Genomic DNA, 24,172 nt, shown 5'->3' with positions numbered 1-24,172 from the left:
AGAGAGAGAGAGCTGCATGCCTTGTCTTTTTCTTACCTGGACAGGTAAGGCCACGCCCACCTCTAGTCACATGCAAAGGAAGTATGTCCCAGCCAGGAGGTAACAGGAAGTTTTCGACTGGCTGGACCAAAAATTGCCCCGCATGTCCACTCTAGGGAAACAAGGAATGTTGTACTTGACTGCTACTTATATATCACATCCCACAATAACAAGATCCCAGTGTGTTCCAGGCACTCACCCAAGGTCTGTGTTCCTTTGGAGAATTGAGACACAGTGGAGACTGTCACAGCTTTAAGAAATAGGGTTTATTCACCTATTTACACCTTCAGTATACAGTGGTACCTCGGGTTACATACGCTTCAGGTTACAGACTCCGCTAACTCAGAAATAGTACCTCGGGTTAAGAACTTTGCTTCAGGATGAGAACAGAAATCGTGCTCCTGCGGTGCGGTGGCAGCGGGAGGCCCCATTAGCTAAAGTGGTGCTTCAGGTTAAGAACAGTTTCAGGTTAAGAACGGACCTCCGGAATGAATTAAGTACTTAACCCGAGGTACCACTGTACATGGAGTTGGAAGGAACCATGAAAGTCATCTAGTCCAACCCCTTGCAAAGCAAGAATCTTTCGCCCAAAGTGGGACTCACATCTACGGCCAGGAGGTTAAGAGTCTGAGAAAGATAGCTGTGTCTTCACCTGGAGGACCACAGGTTGCCCACTTCTGTCCTAAAACAATGTCCATTCATCTTAGCCTGCACTGCCTCTTTGCAGAAAGATATGGGGCAGAGACTACATCAGGTATAAGTCAAGACTAGGGATGCAAGGATCTGTCAGTTTCAATTCTCTTAATTTCCAATTTTCCCAATCTTAACTTCATTCTCCACATTTCTGCAGCAATTCACCATTTAGAAAAAGAAAACCTCATGAGAATTCTTCAGCATTTTGATACAAATTTATCCTACTATCCACATCTTTGTATGCAGTTTTAACGAATGGGCACATTTTCAAAAGAAATTTCTCTTAATGTGAATAATTCTTGCATGTTACTTTCTCTAGTACAGTGGTACCTTGGTTGTCAAACTTAATCTGTTCCAGAAGTCCGTTCCAAAACCAAAGCGTTCCAAACCAAGGTATGTTTTCTCATAGAAAGTAATGCAAAATGGATTAATCCGTTCCAGACTTTTAAAAGCAACCCCTAAAACAGCAATTTAACATGAATTTTACTAACTAACAAGACCATTGATCCATAAAATGAAAGCAATGTACTGTACTATAAAATAAATAAGACAGTATTGTAGATGATAAAAATTAAAATTAATTTTTTTTCTTACCTGCACTGATGATAGTCATTGTTTGGATTGGGGGGCTTTTATCCATTTCCGCAGTCACACAATCAGTCAATCAATCAATCAATCAATCAATCAACCAGTAGTTGAACTGGGTTCCACACAGTCACAAAAACAAATTAACCGAAAAAACCTCAAAAAGAAAAACGCAAAATAAATAGCAAAAACAAGAGTACCAAACTTAATCCATTCTGGAAGTCTGTTTGACTTCTGAAATGTTTGAAAACCAAGGTACAGCTTCTGATTGGTGCAATATCTGACAGTCACATCAGACGTTCTGAAAAATGTTTGAAAACTGGAACACTTACTTCCGGGTTTTCAGCATTTGGGAACCAAGGCATTTAAGAACCAAGGTACCACTGTATATTATTTTCTATGCACATTTACACCTAATAAGTGCATTTTTGTAAACACTGCTTGGCTGAATAATGGCATCACAAAATTTGGTTAAGTGTGAATTTTGAAGGCATCATGTTTTGGTTCTCATATTGTTTCAGAAAGTACAATTTATCCCGCCCCTCCAACTCTTTCCCCCTTTTCTTCCTAATGTAACACTAATGTCTCACAAGAAATGAAACTGATCTGTAGAAAATGCATCTGGGAAAAGCGACGTTGCACATACTTTTGTAAACTAAGAAATCTTTAATAACCTGCCAAGGAAAATAAAGAATTTATTTATGTATGCTACAACGGCAGCAAGAGTCTTATTAGCACAAGGATGGAAGAATGAGGAAACCCGAACAAAAGAACAGTGGCAAGAGAAATTGATGAACTATGCAGAACTGGCGAAACCCACATACAAATTGTGAGATAAGGACAACTGTGACTTTAAAGAAGAATGGGAACTTTTTACAAATTATCTAAAAAGACAACAAAATGAACTGGACTCCTTGGCAGGTTTTGAATAAACATACACAGATTTATTGAGGGTTAATATAATAGATAGATAAAAAAGAATATGTACAATTTTACAATATGCAGAGTATAACATGAGTTGAGAAATCTGAGAGAGGAGCTGAGGGAAGACTTGCGGGGAGGGTTCTTTGGGAAGAGGGGAGGAAAAAAGGGGGGAATAATTAAGATGATTTGTTTTGATGATTTGTTATGTTGAAATTGTTAATATTTTTTTTAAAAAAGAAATCTTTAATAAAAATTAATTTTAAAAGAGAGACAAAGGAAGTGCAACTTATACAGTGGTACCTCAGGTTACATACGCTTCAGGTTACATACGTTTCAGGTTACAGACTCCGCTAACCCATAAATAGTACCTCGGGTTAAGAACTTTGCTTCAGGATGAGAACAGAAATAATGCTCTGGTGGCGCGGCAGCAGCAGGAGGCCCCATTAGCTAAAGTGGTGCTTCAGCTTAAGAACAGTTTCAGGTTAACAACAGACCTCCAGAACGAATTAAGTACTTAACCTGAGGTACCACTGTATTAATTTGGTTGTAAATGAGAATTGAATTGGATTACTCCCTCACGACATGAGCTACACCTGTCAGAAAAGGGGTAGGGTGAAGTTAAAGGGGGACTGTGTCTTTTACGTGATCCATTAATTTGTCCAGCTCCAGAAGGTGGGCAGGTTTTGGCATTTTCTAAGAACCGCCCCCCAGACCAGCAAGAAGCCACTGCACTAACATTACTATTTCCACTTTGCAAAGGGTATCCAAGGACTTCAGATGTAACTTAGGGTATGGAAATTCTCACTTTCCATGTTCCACCTCTTCCAAGCTAAGTGGGTGAGTCACTGTGGCCAGTCCTGGACTTCAACACTGTCTCTAGCATTTCTGGGAAAGAATCACACCCAACAGGGACACTTCTGCAAAGTATTAAGAGGCCCGCAGATTTTGACATAGAAGCGCTTTTCACAAAGAACAAGCATTGTCTCAAAAGCAATCTTTTCCCCCCTTTGATTCAGCTGCACGTGTCAGGACAATCGTCGCAGGATCTTGCCATCGTTCTTGCATGGGCCCACCTCTTCTCTTTCCCTCCTTTGTTATTATTTACACCAGATGAACTTCTGTCTCACAGATCCACTTGGCTATGGCACTGCAGGCTTCTGAATTAACTCTCTTCCCCTTCAGCATCCCGCAGCTGTTCGCTTCCGCAAGACCCATGACTTGCAATCTGCAGAATAGAGGAGAAAGTCAAGCAAAGAGCATTTGTCACAGGAAGGCCAAAGCTGTTTTTTCACCTTGACAGTGATGGCATCTCCTCCCACCCATCCCCTTTATATTCCTAAGATGAGTTTCCAAATGTGCACTGTCCATTTTTAGCTATCATGAACAAAGCTTCTGGAACTGAGCATCAGTTCCTTTCTCTTTAATTATTCTTATTACTTCTCTTCAAGGAGCTCAAGGTGGTGTATATTAGGGAGGTTCGTAAATGTATTTATTTTTTTTAAATGCCTGCTCCAAAGGTCTTATCTTACTACACTAGGGATTATATAAACTATATCTGAAATTTCATGCATATCAGTTAATATCTCAACCCTGCTCCACTGAATTGAAATTTCAACCTTCACGACATAGGAAAATGGCCAATTTCGTGGAGGAGGGTCAAGATATTAACCGATATGCATGAAATTTCAGATATAGCTATATAATCCTTAGTGTAGTAAGATCAGACCTTTTTTAAAAAAAGTTTTTTATGAACCGCCCTAGTGTGCATGGTTCTTTCCCTCACAATAACCCTGCGAGGCAGACAGAGATTGGCCCAAATTCACCCAGGGAACTTCATGGCCAGGAGGGGATTGAACTCTGGTCTCCCAGGTCCCAGTCCAACATTCTAACCACTACACTACAGCGGCTCTCTCAATGCTGATGTGCAGGTGTGCTGCAGATATGAATGGCTTACTCTGATGCTTGGAGTTTTTTCTGTGCCTGTTTCTTTCTGTTGAAGTGGGGGGTGGGTTTCCCCTGTTGGAGTTTTCTTGTTTGCTTTATGTATGGTTTATGTGTGGTTTATTGTGTAATGTGTGTTTTCCTCCATCTGTTTCTCGCTCTTGATGTGGCATTTTGCTGATGTTGCTCTACTCTTCTTTATTGGTCTTTTAGAATGTATGGAAGACATCGCAATTTGACTGGAGAGTGTAATTGACCTACTGGCTCCCCACACAGTGAAATTGTTACATGTATTGTGAATTCATGTATTGTGAATTCCACAGATGTGAATTCCACAGCCAGGATATTAGCAATATAACAAGAACAAGAACATCCCATTTCAATGGCAATCAGAAAAGGAAGGAAGGAAAGAAGGAAGGAAAAGAAAAAGGAGAAAATGAGAGAGAGAGAGAGAGAGAGAATTATCTGCTCTTATCATGGTTTGAACCTTTGATGTCTGCATATTTAAAGATAAGTCAGCACAACCAAGTGTCATGAAGCAGATAATGATCTCAAAGGGTAGATAACTGTACAGTAAAATGGAAGAAAACTGTAGAGGAGGTGCAGAATAACACTGCGGGTAGAAGAACCAACACACATTTCCAGCCAAAACCAGTATGAAACTGTAGGATGGAAATACTCACAGTGTGTCATTTAGTGGGGAGCCATCGACCCAAGACCATTCATGAGCAGGAGGTATGGTGGTCACTCCAATCCACAGAAGTTGCCCTCCATCAGTTTTATGACGTATGAAATCCTGTCAAGGATACAAGAAGGACGTCCTAGGGTTGACACATGTCCTCTTTCTCCCAGACATACCCTATTTTTCAGGATTAAAATTTCTGTCTGGGTAAATTTTTAAATTTGCCCAAATGTCCGGGTGTTTTATCTGTTTGTTTACAGTAACCCAAGAATTTTGTAAAAAAATTAAAACAATTTTAATAGCCCCAAGTGTCACACTCCCGTCCCTCGCCATTTTTCTTGAATGGAACGGGAACATTCCGCAGCATGCACACGCCCTCTTCCCCAGGGCTAATGAGGATCGGCAGCTGTAGGCCAGCATTGTGGTCACATGGGCATTTTTAGTTACAGTCAGTGGCAGAGCTTCATGCTCTGGCACTGGGGGGGGGGAGTAGAGCAGGCGGAGGTGGGGCTGGCACGCGTCTCAGAGGCGGGGCACACATCCTGGGGGCATGGCACCCAGTGCAGGCAGGGGGCAGCCGCGATGGCACCCCATCGGGATCGTACTGCCGGGGGCAGTGCGCTCCCCCCTCACTCCTCTTCCTTTGCCAGCGGTTACAGTGCCCGTAGCTCTACTCTGGCAGGCCCTTTAAAGTTAAGAACATTGCTACCAGCAATATAGGGACGCAGGTGGCGCTGTGGTCTAAACCACAGAGCCCAAGGCTTGCCAATCAGAAGGTCGGCAGTTCGAATCCCCGCGACAGGGTGAGCTCCCCTTGCTTGGTCCCAGCTCCTGTCAACCTAACAGCTCAAAAGCACATCAAAGTGCAAGTAGATAAATAAGTACCGCTCTGGCGGGAAGGTAAATGGTGTTTCCGTGCGCTGCTCTGGTTCGCCAGAAGCGGTTTAGTCATGCTGGCCACATGACCCGGAAGCTGCACGCTGGCTCCCTCGGCCAATAAAGTGAGATGAGTGCCGCAACGTCAGAGTCGGCCATGACTGGACCTAACGGTCAGGTGTCCCTTTACCTTTACCAGCAATATATCACAACTTCTAGAGCCTACATATACTAGGGGTGTTCAAAATGAGAGTCATCACAGCAATCCGTATTTAGGCAAAGGTGTCCTCCTTTTTTGCTCTTCGGAATATAGCAACCCTAGAAATATGCATTCATAGATTGACCTTTAAGGCAGCTGGTTCTGAGGTTAGATAGACCTCACATTTAAGCTCTGCTTCTGACCAATGGCAGGGACGTAGGTGGCGCTGTGGGTTAAACCACAGAGCCTAGGACTTGCCAATCAGAAGGTTGGCAGTTCGAATCCCCACGACGGGGTGAGCTCCTGTTGCTCGGTCCCTGCTCCTGCCAACCTAGCAATTCGAAAGCACATCAAAGTGCAAGTAGATAAATAGGTACCGCTCCGGCGGGAAGGTAAACGGCGTTTCTGTGCGCTGCTCTGGTTCGCCAGAAGCGGCATAGTCATGCTGGCCACATGACCTGGAAGCTGTACTCCGGCTCCCTCGGCCAGTAAAGCAAGATGAGTGCCGTAACCCCAGAGTTATCCATGTCTGGACCTAATGGTTAGGGGTCCCTTTACTTTTACCTTTTCTGAACAATGGCAGATTTCACAACACGCACCCCCAACTCTGCTCAGCTGTTTGGAATGACCTCTCATAGGAAGATAGGGCCACCATTGTGACTCTGTGAACCACATGCTGCATTACCCCTTACCAGCTATGACCGTCATTCCAAAATTGCTCCTCCCCAGGTGCAATTAGGCTTGGGAGGAAAAAGCCTCCTTCTAGCAACAACTGAAGGTTATTTAAAAGCCTGGTTGCTTGTGTCAACTTCTTGGAGATTGCACCTTGGGAGGGGGAAAGCTCTCGCCTCTGCAATATTCTTGGAAAAGCAGAGCAGAGCAGTCATGTGTCTTCTTGATATGAACAGGAAGCTTTCTGGAAATGATGCAATAATCACTGCGGTGGCATCATGCTTTAATCAGACTTTATTTTTGAGCACAGGAACCAACTTCTCTCCCTATGAATAACCCTCTGACAAAAGAAGAATTCTCCGCAGCCAAGATTCTCTTAAAATGAAGCAACACAAATATCTTTCAAAGGAATTTCCCAGCTGTGACTTTTGCCAACTTCCTGACACTGCAGGTTTTTGTGTCAACATTTTCCATTCTAACTCAGTTGCAGAGACTCTTAATAATCCACAAGAGTTGGCAAATTTGGGGGTTGCAGTTTGCATTTGAAAAAGGAAGGAGAGGTAACCACTTTTTAATTTTTTTACATTACTCTAATTCTAGGAAAACCTGAAGACCTTGGGAAAGGGGCCTATTTCTCTCTCAGAAAAGATGTATTGTGAGCCTACCAGTCAGAAAGCGTTCAAGCATTTCTGTAAGCGTGTAAGTCTATTACGCAGTAAACATTTTACAAAGCTGTGGACTGGATCCCATTGACTTCAACAAGGAAGTTGTACATATTATTCTCAGCACCACTCCGAAAGGCTTGACTGTGGCTGTCTTGCAATGTGCACTTACTCTTTCTCAAATTTTATTTTATTTTTTGTATTGGTATGGTGATACTAGATTAAAAGATGATTATTTTGGGGAAACAAAAGCTCCACACTAGTTTTCAAATTCTTAGTTACAGCATAAGCTATTTTGCTTGTTTTAGACCTTTCAGCATTCCCTTGTTCGCTGTATCCTTATCATCATTTTTTCCTCATGCAGCATAAAAATATCCAGTCGTTTAATTCCTGGTGTTCATACTAAATTGTCTGATAGCTTGACCTTTTCATAACCCAATATATAAGGTAACACATGCTCTGAAGAAAAGGTCACTGCCTTTCCATTTCCCTGGCCTAGCCTTCACATCCTCTCAACCAGTAAGTAGAGTACAGGGACTGGCTGGCGCTATGTGCCTCCCCCACCCTCCCCCAGCCAAAAAATGCCCCACTAGAAATGCAGCTGGCTATAGGGCCAAGGCATTCCATTCCATATGACGTCAGGGACTAAAATTACCTCAGTTTACAGAGTCTTGAAATAACCCTTTGGAAGTCCCTCCTATTACACCTTAGAGCAGGCTTCCTCAAACTCGGCCCTCCAAATGTTTTGAGACTACAATTCCCATCATCCCTGACGACTGGTCCTGCTAGCTAGGGATCATGGGAGTTGTAGGCCAAAAACATCTGGAGGGCCGAGTTTGAGGAAGCCTGCCTTAGAGAGGCATCATCTCTACGTTCTTCAGGGCATCTGAGGGATACTTTCTACCTTCAACAAATCTTCTAAGTGGAGATATTTTTCTCACTTGGCATCTATATTGAGTTTAAAACTCTTTTTATACATGCAATTGGTCTTTTATAAGTTTTAATTGTGTGGCGAAATCACATTGAAGCGCTTCACAGGAAGTGACTGAAATCAAATAAATAAAGGTAAAGGGACCCCTGACCATTAGGTCCAGTCGTGGCCAACTCTGGGGTTGCAGTGCTCATCTCGCTTTAATGGCCGAGGGAGCTGGTGTACAGCTTCCAGGTCATGTGGTAAGCATGACTAAGCTGCTTCTGGTAAACCAGAGCAGCGCACGGAAACGCTGTTTACCTTCCCACCACAGCGGTACCTATTTATCTACTTGCACTTTGACGTGCTTTCGAACTGCTAGGTTGGCAGGAGCAGGGACCGAGCAACGGGAGCTCACCCCGTCACGGGGATTCAAACCACTGACCTTCTGATCGACAAGTCCTAGGCTCTGTGGTTTAACCCACAGTGCCACCCACATCCCTCTCATCAAATAAACAAAACAGCAGAAAACCCAGCTTGACTGCAATAAAAAGAAAAATAAAGAGGTGTAAGTACTTGTAGCATGATGAGTGGGCTGTGGATGGCAGCACAAAATGGCTGCCATCCACAGCCACAGCAAAAAAAGGAGGTGAGCATACGCCATACCAGTAACTATGGCCACAACAAACAAAGCACTGACTACACGCACCAACAAAAGAAAGTTATTAGTCAGGACTTACCAATTCCACCTGTTTTTGTATCACAGCAAGTTGAGAGTCTTTTGCTGCACAGTCATTCTGGCTCTTGTTCCAGGTTCCCTTCTCTCTGGAAATCCAGTAGCACTTGTCTCCATGGCGCTGCCAGTTTTCCGGGCAAAGCTTGCAATCTGAATTCTCTGGAAGAAGAAAAGAACCACAAGGCCAGGTGTGCTGTTAGAGGGCATCCCAGTGAGCCCAAGTTCGGGGTCTTTTGCACCGGGCTCCAAACCTCCACCCCCTCTTTCAAAATCAGTTTTCTATATTGCTATTTACTGTGCTTACAAGATGGCTGTCTCTCTGAAAACATACCTAAAATCTACATCTTTACATATGTTAGCACCTGCAGATTTTACGCAAAATGGTACAATGGGCTTGTGTTCTGAGGGTTGTTGTTTTTACACAGCTAGCATAGCCAACCCGACGCCCGCCAGATGTTGAAAACTACAACTTCCATTATCCATGACCAATGGCCATGCGGGCTGATGGGTGCTGTGCTCCAAAACATCTGGAGGGCACCATGTTGGCGACCCCTGATCTAGCACCACCTGCCCCCAGGCAGAAGCTCATATTGGTTTACTTGAACCAGTTCTTTTGTTATACACGTTTTGCAACCTTTTCGCTGGAATCAATGGGATCTGCAAGCCTTTGACTTTAGTTGGATCATCATTGTGCCTTTATCAACCAAAGGCTACTGAAAATTCAGGTGTTACCTGCTATGTGATTGCCGTGTGGCTTGCACAGAAACTGCCGCAAAGTCTGACACTGCTCTGGGGTGGTCCTGGTCTGCTGTGTTCCATTGCTGGGTCCTGGGCAGGTTTCTGCCTTCGCCAGAGCTTGTTTCATCTGAAAAACTTTAAAAGGCATGACTATTTAGGCAATCAGCAAGAATGAGGATAATGGTATGCTTAAGATTATTTGAAAAGAAACTGTGTTGTTGGAAATACAGAAAAGTTGTTGCCACACTAGTCCTTTTCTCTGGAATTACGAAGGGTTGCTCTTTTTTATGCAAAAATATGGGCTGGCTTGTTCCATTTGAGTATTTTCTCTTTTGTCCTCCAATGTTTCCTAGACCAGATTTCTGGCATCATGCGTGTTGCAGTTCCAGTCTCTCCAGTATGGACAGGCAAACCCAGTATCAGCAGCTGCGATGGGCTTGATACTGACACTGTTGCCCTTTTTGGGTGCTCCTTCAATGAGCAGTGTGGGGAGGGTGGCTGCCATTGTAATTGCCCATCATTCCTGTGCGATGTAATCCACTGGGAGCAGTCAAGTATAACATTCCTTGTTTTGCTAGAGTGGACATGTAAGGGAAGGTTTGGTCCAGTCAGTTGAAACTTTCTGTTCCTCCTGACCTTCCTTCCTTGCATGTGACTACTAGGTAGGTTTGACCTTTCCTGTTACCTTCCTCTTTTTGACCTTCCTCTTTGTCCTACCTCCTTCCTCCATCACCTGGACTGTACTGCTGGCTGCCACAGGTTATCTCCCATATGGGGGTAAACTTGTTTGTACATGTATGAAACTTTAAGCCTTAAGCCTGCCTTCAGGGACCGCACTGTGCTCTGCCTGATCATAAGTAAAACTACCGTATTTTTCGCTCTATAGGATGCACTTTTTCCCCTCCAAAAATGAAGGGGAAATGTGTGTGCGTCCTATGGAGCGAATGCAGGCACCTTGGCTTCAGCGATAGCAATGCGAAGCCTCCAAAGCGCAGAGGGAGCGCTCCCCCCATGCTCCGGAGGCTATACGCTGCTTTCACTGAAGCCTTTGGAACGCAGCGGAAACTCGCGCTGCACTCCAAAGGCTTTGGGTTCCTTTTGCTGAAGCCGGGAGAGCAAGACTCTCCTGGCTTCAGCAGAGAGGGAGAGCTGCGCAGCGCCCCTTCAGCGAAGTGGGGGGAGAAATGGAAGGGGCTCTGTTTCTCCTGCCGCTTTGCTGAAGGGGCGCTGCGCAGAGAGGGGGAGAATTTTTTTTCTTGTTCTCCCCCTCTAAAACAAGGTGCGTTCTATGGTCGGGTGCGTACTATAGAGCGAAAAATACAGTATTTTTTGTTACTTATGAATAAGACTGTGGTGTCTTTATTCTTTTAGGAGGGATTTAAAAGGGGTCTTACCAGGAACATTAGAATATATCTCAAGCTGGACAAGCCAGACTGAATTGCTTATTGTCTTAAGAAATTCACAAGAGTTTGCAACCAGCTTTCTGCTATGTAAGAAGGGAAATGAGCTCTGCTAAGTGAATGGGAGAAAAGCAATGACAAATCTGGACAACATCTTAAAAAGCAGAGACATCACCTTGCCAACAAAGGTCCATATAGTTAAAGCTATCGTTTTCCCAGTAGTGATGTATGGAAGTGAGAGCTGGACCATAAAGAAGGCTGATCGCTGAAGAATTGATGCTTTTGAATTATGGTGCTGGAGGAGACTCTTGAGAGTCCAGTGGACTGCAAGAAGATCAAACCTCTCCATTCTGAAGGAAATCAGCCCTGAGTGCTCACTGGAAGGACAGATCCTGAAGCTGAGGCTCCAATATTTTGGCCACCTCATGAGAAGAGAAGACTCCCTGGAGAAGACCCTGATGTTGGGAAAGATGGAGGGCCCAAGGAGAAGGGGACGACAGAGGATGAGATGGTTGGACAGTGTTCTTGAAGCTACCAACATGAGTTTGACCAAACTGCGGGAGGCAGTGGAAGACAGGAGTGCCTGGCGTGCTCTGGTCCATGGGGTCTGGTCCAAGAGTGGGACATGACTGAAAGACTAAACAACAACAACAAAGTGAAGAAACTTGCTAGCACAAGTTAGGAAGGATATTAATAATATATCCTCTCCAGCAAACCCTCAGCATTCCCACAGTTTCCACACAGTATCGCTATGTCCTCTGGGGCCTTGTGGGCAATTACCATGGTGGCTCCCTGGTATTCTATCAGGGTCTTGCCACTGCCACCACAACTTCCATTCTCTTCCTCCTGTACACAGGAAGGAGGAGGGGTGGGCCGCCAGCCACCAATCCACAAAGGCAGGCAACACAGGCTCCCCACCCTGAACAGGAAAAAGCAGGATCTGCAGAAAAGAAAATTTAAGATCAGCAGAGGGGGCCCTCTCGGTAATTCCACCTACAGCCCCCAAGTTGCAGAATTCCCTCCCCAGGGAGGTACACCTGTCTTCTCGTAAAGCTTTCAGCAAATGCTGAAGATGCACCTCTTTACCCTAACCTTCGAGATCTGAGATGTTTTCAGGGTCCACCCTATTCATGCAATGGCAGTCTGTTTTAATGGTTTTTAACCCTGGATTTTAAGTACTTGTAACCCACTCTGGGATCTGCTACAGCAGGGAGGGTAATCAATTTAGCCATGGTAATAACACTCCCTGTTCCTCTGCCCTCTTCCTATCTCTCCTGGTTCTCCCTCCTCCTCTGATTCAGCTTCGGCCTCTGATTCTGGCCTCCTCTCTGCCACAGGCTCCTCCTGCTCACTAAGCCCGGTTACCTCTCCAGCTTCTGACACCTCTTCCTAGTCTCCTCCCTCTTCTCCCTCCAACCACTCATCATCGTTGTCCCACTACCAATCCCTGGGCTCTGAGCCTTTTCCCCTTGCTGCTTCCCCAGCTGGCTCCTCCCACCATTCCTTTGCGCCCAAGCAGTCTATGCCACCCATGCTTTCTGGCCACAAGCCGGAGAGGTTTTCCTTTTGCACCACCACTTTCCCAGGGAAAACCCACTGTGTGCCACTGAATCGTAACGAATGTCAATCACAATTTTCTGTGCTAAGTAGCATGTTTTCCGTGGAAAGCAAGGGACAAAAGAAAAACCTCTTGAACCCGTGCCTAGAATGTCAGCAGCACTCCAGGGCTTGTAGTATCAAACCAACCCATCACTAAGAACTGCAGCCGTTACTCACTGATGGTGTGACTTGCTGCACATTACCAAACACATTCACTCACACACATACCTCACAGAGGTATTTCCCCTCCTTTTCACCTGTGAAAAACCAAATCTTCTAGTTTCAAGAGAAAAATACCGCCAAATATCTGCAAAGGGATTGCATCTGCAAGGCAAGCTTGGCTCAGGACTCCCCACTTAGCCCCAGGTCTCCAACAAAGGAAAATAGGGAAAGTGTCAATACCTAACGTAACAATTCACTGATAAATGTATCTATGTACTGACTCAATGGGAAAACTTTAGAAATTCATAAGAAATCACTTGTATCCATCTTCTCAGTTCAAATGGCATTTAGGACCCAGGGAGAGGTTAGTGAGCCCACCATCATCCCCAAGATGTACAGGTCGTAGTCCTGACGGGTGATATCCTGCCCCAAGAGTGTCAGACAAATAACCAACTCAATCACAATGCCTACCCACCCCACAGTGCGATGAAGCCCAGACAAGACAAAGTATTTGACTTGATTCAGGGACCAGGGAACTGTAAATGCTTTCCTTTGTACTGTGACAGAGTAAGTGTGAAATACTATATTTGAGTGACAGGGACATGTCTGGATCTCAGGTTCTATCTAAGACCACACCTTTTTCTGTGACATATCTATGATATCTTGATGATGCATCCTAAGATGTATTATGGGAAACTTTAAGAAGATTGAACCTGTCCATTCTTAGGGAAATCAGCCCTGAGTGCTCACTGGAAGGACAGATCGTGAAGCTGAGGCTCCAATACTTTGGCCACCTCATGAGAAGAGAAGACTCCCTGGAAAAGACCCTGATGTTGGGAAAGATGGAGGGCACAAGGAGAAGGGGACGACAGAGGACGAGATAGAAGGACAGTGTTCTCGAAGCTACCAGCATGAGTTTGACCTCACAGACAGGAGTGCCTGGCGTGCCCTGGTCCATGGGGTCATGAAGAGTCGGACATGACTAAACGACTAAACAACAAAACAAACCCTTGTTTGGGGCCTCTGGCCGCTTCGTCTTTGTGGTAGTGGGAAGTCTTGTTGCAACAATAAATATCAGGCCTACAGGCCGCTGTTTTGCTTCTTCTTTGCTGAAGTCTCTTGCTTGTGACCCCCGACTTGAACCTATGGGAGTCAAGGTTAAGTGATTGTGGGGTCTCCAAGGACTCCCTACTAGAATATGCTTTCCATTTAAAAAAAAAATGCAATGAATTTAAGCTTTTATGCATGAAGACTTGGTTACTGGTTGCCTGGTAGTTCTACAGCTTGCAGAACAGAATATTTATAAGAGGACGGAGACGAAACCAGTTGAAGTATCATATCTGAACAAATGTGAAAAGATAGTGAAGGTTTGCTTTGAGAGGCTGAGCTATTTTGCTTAAGAACAAGAGGCTATTTCCCATAATTTATATTTGGGTGCCTAATTGAAACCTCTTTGACTGTGTTTTGCACTGCTCTTTGGTTTCATAACCAAACACACCCGGCACTTCTACAAGAGATATTTCCCTGAGCATTCTTGTGGTTTGACTATTTTAGGACCTATGAGCTGACAATGATGGTGATGATCGTGCTATCTAACATTATCTTTCCCCTTCCTGCTCAGATTAGTTTTGACTCTTAAAAAAAACAAACCAAGGAGCATGTTTATCATATAAAAAGAAATGCAAGGCTTTTTTTTCCTGAGGTCCTTAAGAACAATTTCCCCAATTTCATCATGAGTGAAATTTGCTGCTTGCTTTCTGAACCAGTCGTTTCCACAACTACATAAGTTGCAGACGCCACAACAGAATGTCCAGTTGCAATTTGGGGGGCATTTTAAAAAAAGCAATTTTACTCGTAAGTGGCACAGGGCACCATTTTCACTCTAGCGCCGCCCGCAGTGCCAGCCAGGTGACTCATGCTGTGGCGCACAGGGCAGTCCCATTCACCACACATCTCAAACTGGTCACAATTAGACCAGGCCAAGCTGCAAAATTTCTGTGCAGTGAGAGAAATATGGGTGGGGTGGGGTGGGAGAGAACGCCTAGGAAAACAACCCCCTTTATTCAAATTGGTAAGGTTACAGTTCAGTCCTATATATGTCTACTCAGAAGTGTGTCCCATGGAGTTTAATGGGGGCTTACTTCCAGGTAAGAAGGTAACTCCACTTACCTTGGAGTAAGCCTCAATGAATTTAATAGGACTCCTGAGTAGACATGATTAGTCCTGCACCGTTTGTTCTCAACTCTCCTGATGCTGGATCAGGCAGCTATGTCCAGATGGAGGCATTGTCTTGCAAACAGAGTCATGTGCAGAATTGACACATGAAGGGTCCTCTCTCTCTCTCTCCCTCTCTCTCTCTCTCTCCCTCCCTCCCTCCCATGTGGCCAGCATGACTAAACTGCTTCTGGCATAACAGAACACCGTGATGGAAACCAGAGCACATGGAAATCCCATTTAACTTCCCATCTCAGCGGTACCTATTTATCTACTTGCACCGGTGTGTTTTCAAACTACTAGGTTAGCAGGAGCTGGGACAGAGCAACAGGAGCTCACCCCATTGAGGGGATTCAAACTGCCGACCTTCCATTCAGAGGTGTTCGAAAAGAGTACAGTTGGCACTTTTTGACTCTTGCCGTTTTCTGTTGCCAAAAAGTGGTATGTTCAAAGTGCTGGCTTTTTGATGCAAATGACAAATAGGGAGCAGACACTTTTCTTTTTAGCTACAGCTTTAGAAATTAAAGTTGCAACTTGAACTTTTCTCTCCCTGGCATAGTATATGATGTCACGTCTGAGAAAGATGTGTGTGGTTTGACCAGAGTGGCTCTGGTGGTTCCCTAACCCCTGCTCTGAGTGGATATACACTGGTACCTCGGGTTACAGACACTTCAGGTTACAGATGCTTCAGGTTACAGACTCTGCTAACCCAGAAATAGTACCTCAGGTTAAGAACTTTGCTTCAGGATGAGAACAGAAATCGCGCAGCGGCAGCGGGAGGCCCCATTAGCTAAAGTGGTACCTCAGGTTAAGAACAGTTTCAGCTTAAGAACGGACCTCCAGAACGAATTAAGTTCTTAACCCAAGGTACCACTGTAGAGCCTCACTGTGGCAGTAAAGGACAATTTGTGGTGCTCCATTAAGTACAGTTTGTGGGCACGTGGGTAAATTTTAGGCCTTAAGGTACTTACCCCAAAAGCCGAGCCCTATCACAGCTCCCACTAGAATGAGGATTGCAACACATCCAGACCCAATGATGAAGCGATGCCGTCGAGCTTGTCTGAGCAGGTCATCTACAAGAGCCAGCGATAGGAGAACAAGCTTAGTATGAGGGCATCTGAAGAAAGGCCCATCCATCCTGCTTCTCACAGTGCCCGATACCAGCTGTATTGCGTCTTTCACTGGTGCCTAGGGTGTGAGTGCACACGCAATATGTAGGACCAGGGGCTGGGCATTGAGGGTAAACAAAACCTGCTGCACAAGGCCAACCCTCGCTGACATGTGGGCACTGAGGGTTCATGGGGCTGCCCTGTACCACCTACCATATTTTTCGCTCTATAAGACGCACCAGACCACAAGACGCACCTAGTTTTTGGAGGAGGAAAACAAGAAAAAATATATCCTGAATGTCAGAAGCCAGAACAGCAAGAGGGATCTAGCACAGTGAAAGCAGCAATCCCTCTTGCTGTTCTGGCTTCTGGGATAGCTGCGCAGCCTGCATTCGCTCCATAAGACGCACACACATTTCCCCTTACTTTTTAGGAGGGAAAAAGTGAGTCTTATAGAGCAAAAAATACGGTACTTGCCTGCCCACACACACACACAGGAGGAAGTCTGACTGGCTGATCTGGCTCTTAGTAGGTGCATCGCTCCAACTCTGGCCAGGCAGCTATTCAGCAAGGGGGACGAGCGCATGGGGGCAAGGCGAGGCTAGGCTCTGGGGCCCAGAGACCCCAAGGAGCAGAAAGGAGGGGATCCCTGTGTGGGAGTGCCTCGCTTGTGCTCCCTCAAAATTATGAAGAAGAGGAGGAGGAGGAGGAGGAGGAGAGGAGGAGCAGCAGTTTGGATATCCCGCTTTATCACTACCCTAAGGAGAAGAAGAAGAAGAGTTTGGATTTGATATCCCGCCTTTCACTCCCCTTCAGGAGTCTCAAAGCGGCTAACAATCTCCTTTCCCTTCCTCCCCCACAACAAACACTCTGTGAGGTGAGTGGGGCTGAGAGACTTCAGAGAAGTGGGACTAGCCCAAGGTCACCCAGCAGCTGCATGTGGAGGAGCGGGGAAGCGAACCCGGTTCCCCAGATTACGAGTCCACCGCTCTTAACCACTACACCACGCTGGCTCATGAGCCCTTTCTAACTGAAAAACTGAAAATGTGTAATCTTTCTGCACTGAGGAATTGCTCCAGCCCCACCCGTTGATCATTTCAGTTTCCCCTTTCTAGATCTACATTATCGTATTTGAGGTTTTTAGGTAGAGGTTGGATGGCCATCTGCTATGGATAGTGTAGTTGAGATTTCACATTGCAGGGGGTTGGGCTAGATGACCCTCGGGGTCCCTCCCAATTCTATGATTCTAATCAGGTTTTGGGCCCTCTGAGCTGCCCCCTAACAATGCCCTGAATGAATGATACTCCCACATTCTGATCTGTTTCTAAACCTACACCAGAAACTGCCAAAAATGAGCTCTAGATAGGGCTCCAGATATCCTGGAATGGCATCGACAATAAAGGTCAACAATTTTGCCCACATTTTCACTTTTGGAAAAGCCCTAGTGCCCTGTGGAATGCCCTCCCATCAGATGTCAAGGAAATAAGCAGCTATCCTATTTTAAAAAGACATCTGACGGCAGCCCTGTTTAGGGAAGTTTTGAATATTTAATGCTGTATTGTTTTTAACACTCGATTGGGAGCCACCCAGAGTGGCTGGGGAAACTCAGCCAGATGGGTGGGGTATAAATAATAAATAATAGATGGCAGAAATGACTGGCAGAATCCGAGACCTGGGAGAAGAGTCGGTGGAAGAGGATTGGAAGAAGTTCAGAGACTACGTGCAGAAACACTGCAAAATTTATAAATGTTAAAATGATGTTGGATATAAAAATAATATGGCATTCGTGACAAAGTTAGAAAGAGTATGCAAAAATGAATTAAAAAAGGGTGAAAGACTAGAGTTATATTATGTCAAATTTAAATAATATGGTATAAGTGATTAAGTTATAAGGAATTGGCAAGAACGAATCAAAAAGAGAAGAAAGATCGGAGATATAATAGGTTGAATCATATAATTAACAATGAGATTTGAAAGAGGGCAAGGATTTGCTGAATTTGATTGGGCAAATGGGAACACAAAAAAAGGGAGGTGTGAGGAAGTCAAGAAACAGGGTTAAATAAGTATAAAGTTAAAAATTGGATTTTTTTCCCTTTTTTATGTTTTTTTATTATCTTTTTTGATGATTTTTTGTGTATTTTTTCTGCATTTTTGGCTATGTTTGTTTTCTTTTTCTGTGTTGCATGTACGTATGTGTCTTTTTGTAAAACCTTAATAAATATTTTATAAAAAGAATTAAAAGAAAAATAAATAAATAATAAATAAATAATAAATTGTTGTTGTTAATCTAGTCACACCATAGATTTATGTAAGACAGGGATGTGGAATTCATGCCACTCCAAGTTGTCATTTTACTCCGGCTCACATCATCCCCAGCTAGTGTGGCTGAAGGCCATTACTGCCCCCCTGGAATCATGGTTCAGTGACAGTGCTGCCAAGAAGGAACCACATAGTCTTAAAGTATGGCTTTCATGGCAGAATACACCTGAAAGAAAACTAGGGTTGTGAATCCTGGGAACTGTGTTTTGTCAAGGAGGTAAACTAAAGTGCCCATGATTCTTTGGGGGAAGTAATATGCTATCACATGGAACAGACCCTCGGCTCCCAGAAACATTATTACCCTGGTTATAAGGTGCTAAAACTACTGATCGAGAGACAGATATTTCCTGGGGAATCAGTGGATATAGGAATTGTTGCTGGTGCGATTAAATGGGATTGTAAGCAAAGATGAGTTGAAAGATGACTTGGCCAACACAGGACTGATCTTAACCACTTCCTGTGAACTTACATAGGAACAGGCAATTGAAAACAGCAATATCTTATCACCCCAGACAGATTTATTGTCAGATAAGCTTCCTGCAAGTGGCCAGCCAACCCAATACATTTTCTTGAGTATACAAGCCAAACCCTGTGTTGCAAAATATAAGTCAGCAACATCAAAAGCAACACTGTGCTTTTGATATTGCTGACCCAAAACATTTTCTTGCCTGAACAAGATGACTCTGCTCTGATATTCCACATACTGGTCAAAAGAAATGGCAGTTGACTCTCACTTCAACTCGGGCATTAGGGCAATCTCCTCCACACATGGAGATAGCAGGCAGCAAAAAGTAGAAATAATTTTTAAAAACAGTGAAACTATCAAAAAAACAGAGAGCTTCTTTTTATACAGTGACTCATAAGGAGATCAAAACACAGACTGAAAGGTGAGAGTACAGAGTGACTCATAAAGGGATCAGATGTTTGTGTGCGCATGAATCTTAGAGGCTGTAGACAATCCTAGCACATTCAAATGTCATAATAAAAAAAAAGACAAATGTGTGGTAAAAATAGCGTTGTGGGGGAATGCATCTCTTGAGAAAAGATGGTTCCCAAATTAGACAGATACAGGAAAAAGTCCTCTTTCATGCTTTGATCACAGAGGAGACACAGAAAAGACACTTCTTAGCAGATCTCAGGGAACAGGCAGTCTGGCAGGGCAAGAGACTGGGGGTGTAAGGAGGCAACAGTTTCCATTCCATCCTGTGTTGTTGCAATCAGCGTTGTGCAATCATTTTGCTACTGTTCAGATTCCACTAAAACCTACATCATTCATCTCACTATTAGCTGTGGCTAAAACTAAAACACCATTAATTGCACACCCGGAAAAAAGAAAGGACTGTAAGAAACTTTTCCTTGTCTTTATATTTTCCTGGGCAACCAGCTGGAAGCTTCTGTCAGCACCCTGACACCTTATTATTGTTTTTTGAACATACAGAAAATAATACATCCATAATTGCTAGCCTACTCATGTGGACATGCGCCTACACCTGTTAAAACAGATAACTGAAATGACAGAACTGATGCGGGTTCCACAGGAAATAGCAAAACCCTCACAGTCTAGTCAGTTTTGTCAGGGGGCAAATTATTTTCCAATTCTCATATGTGTCAATCCGTCATGTCGCATGCGTGCATCACAACTCAACCACAGAGTCTTCTAAAAGGAAATAGAGAGGTGTTGGCAATTAAGTATTGTTAATACAATGGTACCTCGGGTTAAGTACTTAATTCGTTCTGGAGGTCTGTTCTCAACCTGAAACTGTTCTTAACCTGAAGCACCACTTTAGCTAATGGGGCCTCCTGCTGCCACTGCGCCGGCAGAGCAGTGCAATTTCTGTTCTTATCCTGAAGCAAAGTTCTTAACCCGAGGTACTATTTCTGGTTTAGCAGAGTCTGTAACCTGGAGCGTATGTAACCTGAAGCGGATGTAACCCAAGGTATCACTGTATATATGTCAAATAAATAAATAAATAATAAAACATATATTTTTTCTATCTAAATTCGTATTCCATCTTCACTCCAAGAAGCTCAAGTTGACAAACATACTGTAAAAAGTTAGGGGTTGAACTAAACAGGGTTTTTTTGTGTATGTTTTTTCCCAGTTTCCTCCAAGCCTGTGATTTTATAGCTGTAAAATGAGATTACTGCAGAGGCAGGGACTGCCAAACTCGACTTTATGGCGGATTGAGGGTCTCTCCTGACTAAAACTGCATCTCCCCATGCCGCAGTGGACTTTGGGGTCTCCAATTTTAGCGGTGCCCTGTGAGGCCCCAAGTTCAGTGTGCCCCTACCTCACCTTCCATTCTACATAATAGTTGCTGAGCCCCCTGCGGGGCCCCCCTGAAGCTCCCCACCTAATGTGGCCAAACTGATCACGTTCCCCTAAATCTGCCTCTGCCCCATGCATTTCTACCCAAAATACATTGGTCCTATCCACACCACATTCCTTTACCACTTTAGCAGTCATGGAGAATCCTGGGAATGGTTGTTTGTTAAGGGTCCAGAGTTTTGTAATTCTGGATGGTCACACCCTTACCAAACTACCTTTCCCAAGGCTCTTCATGACGGTCTAGGGGTGTAAGAGTGCTTTAGATGTATGGTGTGACTATTGTTTAACTTAGCCGAGAGGTATGAATGCTGCCGTAGTGTGTCCTTCTCTTCCTCTCCCCCAGTCCTTGGTTACTGATGGTGACAGCTCACTGTCTGTGAAATGCAAGGAGCGATAAGGCCACATCACAGGTATGTGAAGCTGCACATTATGCACCAAGAGACCAAAAAAGGGCAAATCTTTTGTAACACGTACAGTGGTACCTCGGGTTACATATGCTTCAGGTTACAGACTCCGCTAACCCAGAAATAGTGCTTCAGCTTAAGAACTTCGCTTCAGAATGAGAACAGAAATCGTGCTCCGGTGGCGCGGCGGCAGCAGGAGGCCCCATTAGCTAAAGTGGTGCTTCAGGTTAAGAACAGTTTCAGGTTAAGTACGGACCTCCAGAACGAATTAAGTACTTAACCAGAGGTACCACTGTACTCTCATCTTACCATCATTCCAGTGCCAGGCAAAAACTCACTTCTCCCAGAGGTTTGATGGATTATGCTGCGTACCAACCATGTAGTTAAAGCACATTTACAGCACATGCCTTCCCCCAAGGAATCCTGTGAACTGTAGTTTGTTAAAGGCGCTGGGAATTGTAGCTCTGTGGGGTATAGACTACAGTCCCCTGTATTCTTTGGGGGTAAGTCGTGTGCTTCCATCTCTAGAAGAAGACTTGCCACTTGGAAGAAGGATGTCAAAACCAGAAGGCACTCAATATTTAACACACATTTGAACACATGGCAGAAAAGTGGGGAAGCGCATACCTTAGTCACATTAATGCAGAAACCAAGTAGTGAAGGCTGGTCACTTGAACACTCCCTACAATGTCTGTGACTTGTGAGATCCCCACAGTTGCTTTCCTTAACAACTTAGAAAACTCCCCATTTGTATAGGTAAGCCGTTATTTACCTTCCATCGGGAATTTGGGCCTGTGTCTTCCTTGATTCTCCCTCGGTCGAAAGTTAAAGTAGCAGGGCGCATTATCCACCTGGCAATGTACCCGAGCTGGATGTGATCCCTTGTTCATGATCGCATGAGGCAGAGCAGCCCTCTGATCGTCAGGCTCAACTCTGAGGGGGAAGCATCTCTTGACAGCGTGTCAGAGGCAGCAGAGAGAAGTTTGCACAGGAAATGGCGTCTCATCAAACTTGACCAACCTTCAACACCTCTGCTAATATGTCTTTTGATTACTCAATGCTGCCTATAGTCTTTGATAACAACAACAAAAAGACAGAAAAGGGAAAGAAACCAGTTTCCGTTGCAAAGTTAGGGGGGCCCAGTTTCAGAAGAAGAAAAATCTTGCTCATCCTTTGCACCACCCATCCCTTGGTTGTCTCTCTCCCTATTGTATTGCCTCTGAACCAGGGACCTTGGGCAGTGCTGTGTACATCAAGGGCGGGGGACCAGTTCCCCTCTCCATGTTGTTGTGCTCCTAATTCTCATCAGCCCTATCCAGAGTGAGCAATGGTCAGGGAAGATGGGAGTTGTAGTTCAGCAATGTCTGGAGGATGTTGTGCCTGGTGGTACATGAATAATTAGTCAAGGCCTCCTAGGCTGCAGTTCTAATCTCACATACCTGGAAGTAATTGAGCTCATTGAATACAATAGGAGTTATTTCTGAGTACAACTTGCACCGCAAGTCTCTACTCTGTCAACGTACTTGAGTTGCATGCGATCCCCTAATCATGATCAAAACTGGTGAGGTGGAGCAGATCTCCAATTGTCAGGCTCAGCTCTGGAGAAAGAGCTCTTCATAGCTTCTCAGAGGCAGGCAAGATGCCTCAGAAAATCTCTGACAAACTAGGCCCTGAGAGACCAGGGCTCAAATCCACTAATCAGCCATGAAACTCAGTGGGTGACCTTGGAACAGGAATAAGAATAAGAATAAGAATAAGAATAAGAATAAGAATAAGAATAAGAATAATATTAATATTTATTTATACCCCGCCCTCCCCAGCCAAGGCCGGGCTCAGGGCGGCTAACAAGCAATAATAAAAACATGTTGAATGATTACAACTTAAAAACAAAATTAAAATACAACATTAAAATATTGAAACATTAAAATATTAAAATGTAGCCTCATCACAGGAGGAGAAAGGAAAAGAAAAAAGAAAGAGAGGGAGGGAATCAAATTGGCTCCAAGCCAAAAGCCAGGCGGAACAGCTCTGTCTTACAGGCCCTGTGGAAAGAAATCAGATGCTGCAGTGCCCTGGTCTTATGAGCCAGAGCGTTCCACCAGGCCACAGCCAGTGTTGAAAATGCCCTGGCTCTGGTTGAAGCTAATCTAACTTCCATAGGGCCCAGGACCACTAGGGTGTTGCTATTTATGGACCTTGAGGCTCTCCGTGGGGCATACCAGGAGAGGCGGTCCCGTAGGTACGAGGGTCCTAGGCCGTGAAGGGCTTTAAAGGTCAAAAGCAGCACCTTAAATCTGACCCTGTACTCCACTGGGAGCCAGTGCAGCTGGAAAACCACTGGGTGAATATGCTCCCATGGCAGAGAACCCGTGAGGAGCCTCGCTGCAGCATTCTGCACCCGCTGGAATTTCTGGGACAGCTTCAAGGGCAGCCCCATGTAGAGCGAATTACAGTAGTCAAGCCTGGAGGTGACCGTTGCATGGATCACTGTGGCACTGTGGCACTCGGCCCTCCAGATGTTTTGGGACTACAATTCCCATCATCCCTGACCACTGGTCCTGTTAGGTGGGGATCATGGGAGTTATAGTCCCAAAACATCTGGAGGGCCGAGTTTGCCTATGCCTGCCTTGGAGTCAGTCACAGGTTCTCACTTACCTCACATGCTTGTTGCGAGGATGAAATCTCTTCTTCTTCATTGGTGATCACTCATAGCTGAGTAAAATTGTCTTCCATAAACACAGTTTTAGCAGTGAGTCCGTAAGTGACGGTGGAGGCCAAATCTGGATCCACATGTCCTTCCACAGTGGGAACATTGGTTTCCGGGCGGGAGTTGATCACTGTGAGGGTTTGCCAAGCATGCCTTCTGAAGGAGCATATTACAATAATATTGTTCTATTATTGAAGGGCAATGCTTAAATGTTACATTGCAAACGGGGCCTCTCGGAATAATGGGGCCTCTTGGAATGTCTAGCTTGGCAG

General features: G+C 44.7%; 2 protein-coding genes across 3 annotated transcripts in view; one reads left to right on the top strand and one right to left on the bottom strand.

Annotated features, from left to right (window-relative positions):
- Positions 1-22,274, bottom strand: LOC310837967 (killer cell lectin-like receptor subfamily B member 1B allele B). 2 transcript variants are annotated; one of them, XM_083725239.1, is made up of 6 exons: positions 21,966-22,274; positions 16,004-16,105; positions 9,652-9,792; positions 8,924-9,078; positions 4,866-4,978; positions 1-3,466 (listed from the first exon to the last, which is right to left on the bottom strand). In XM_083725239.1, the coding sequence occupies exons 1-6, from the start codon at positions 22,081-22,083 to the stop codon at positions 3,343-3,345; spliced, it is 753 nt and encodes a 250-aa protein (XP_083581365.1). In that variant the 5' UTR covers positions 22,084-22,274; the 3' UTR covers positions 1-3,342. The 2 variants fall into 2 exon arrangements, with proteins under 2 accessions (XP_083581365.1, XP_083581366.1); XM_083725240.1 differs by lacking the exon at positions 16,004-16,105.
- Positions 1-24,172, top strand: part of LOC310837973 (C-type lectin domain family 2 member D-like) — a 99,520-nt gene that overhangs the window by 43,193 nt on the left and 32,155 nt on the right. The window lies entirely within an intron of this gene.

The sequence above is a fragment of the Podarcis gaigeae genome (genome assembly GCF_964106915.1).
Source record: "Podarcis gaigeae genome assembly, chromosome: 2".
Lineage (NCBI taxonomy): Eukaryota > Metazoa > Chordata > Lepidosauria > Squamata > Lacertidae > Podarcis > Podarcis gaigeae.
The sequence above is the reverse complement of the archived record's forward strand: the minus strand, read 5'-3'. Positions and strand labels throughout refer to the sequence as shown.

Bases quoted from the DNA above. Each gene is read 5' to 3' on its own strand.
- LOC310837967 (XM_083725239.1), bottom strand. From the start codon at position 22,083: ATGAACAAGGGATCACATCCAGCTCGGGTACATTGCCAGGTGGATAAT. The intron at 9,793-16,003 runs GTAAGTACCTTA...TGCCTTTTAAAG, and splicing joins GATAGGGCTCGGCTTTTGGG to TTTTTCAGATGAAACAAGCT. The intron at 9,079-9,651 runs GTAACACCTGAA...TTCTTCTTCCAG, and splicing joins ACACGGCAATCACATAGCAG to AGAATTCAGATTGCAAGCTT.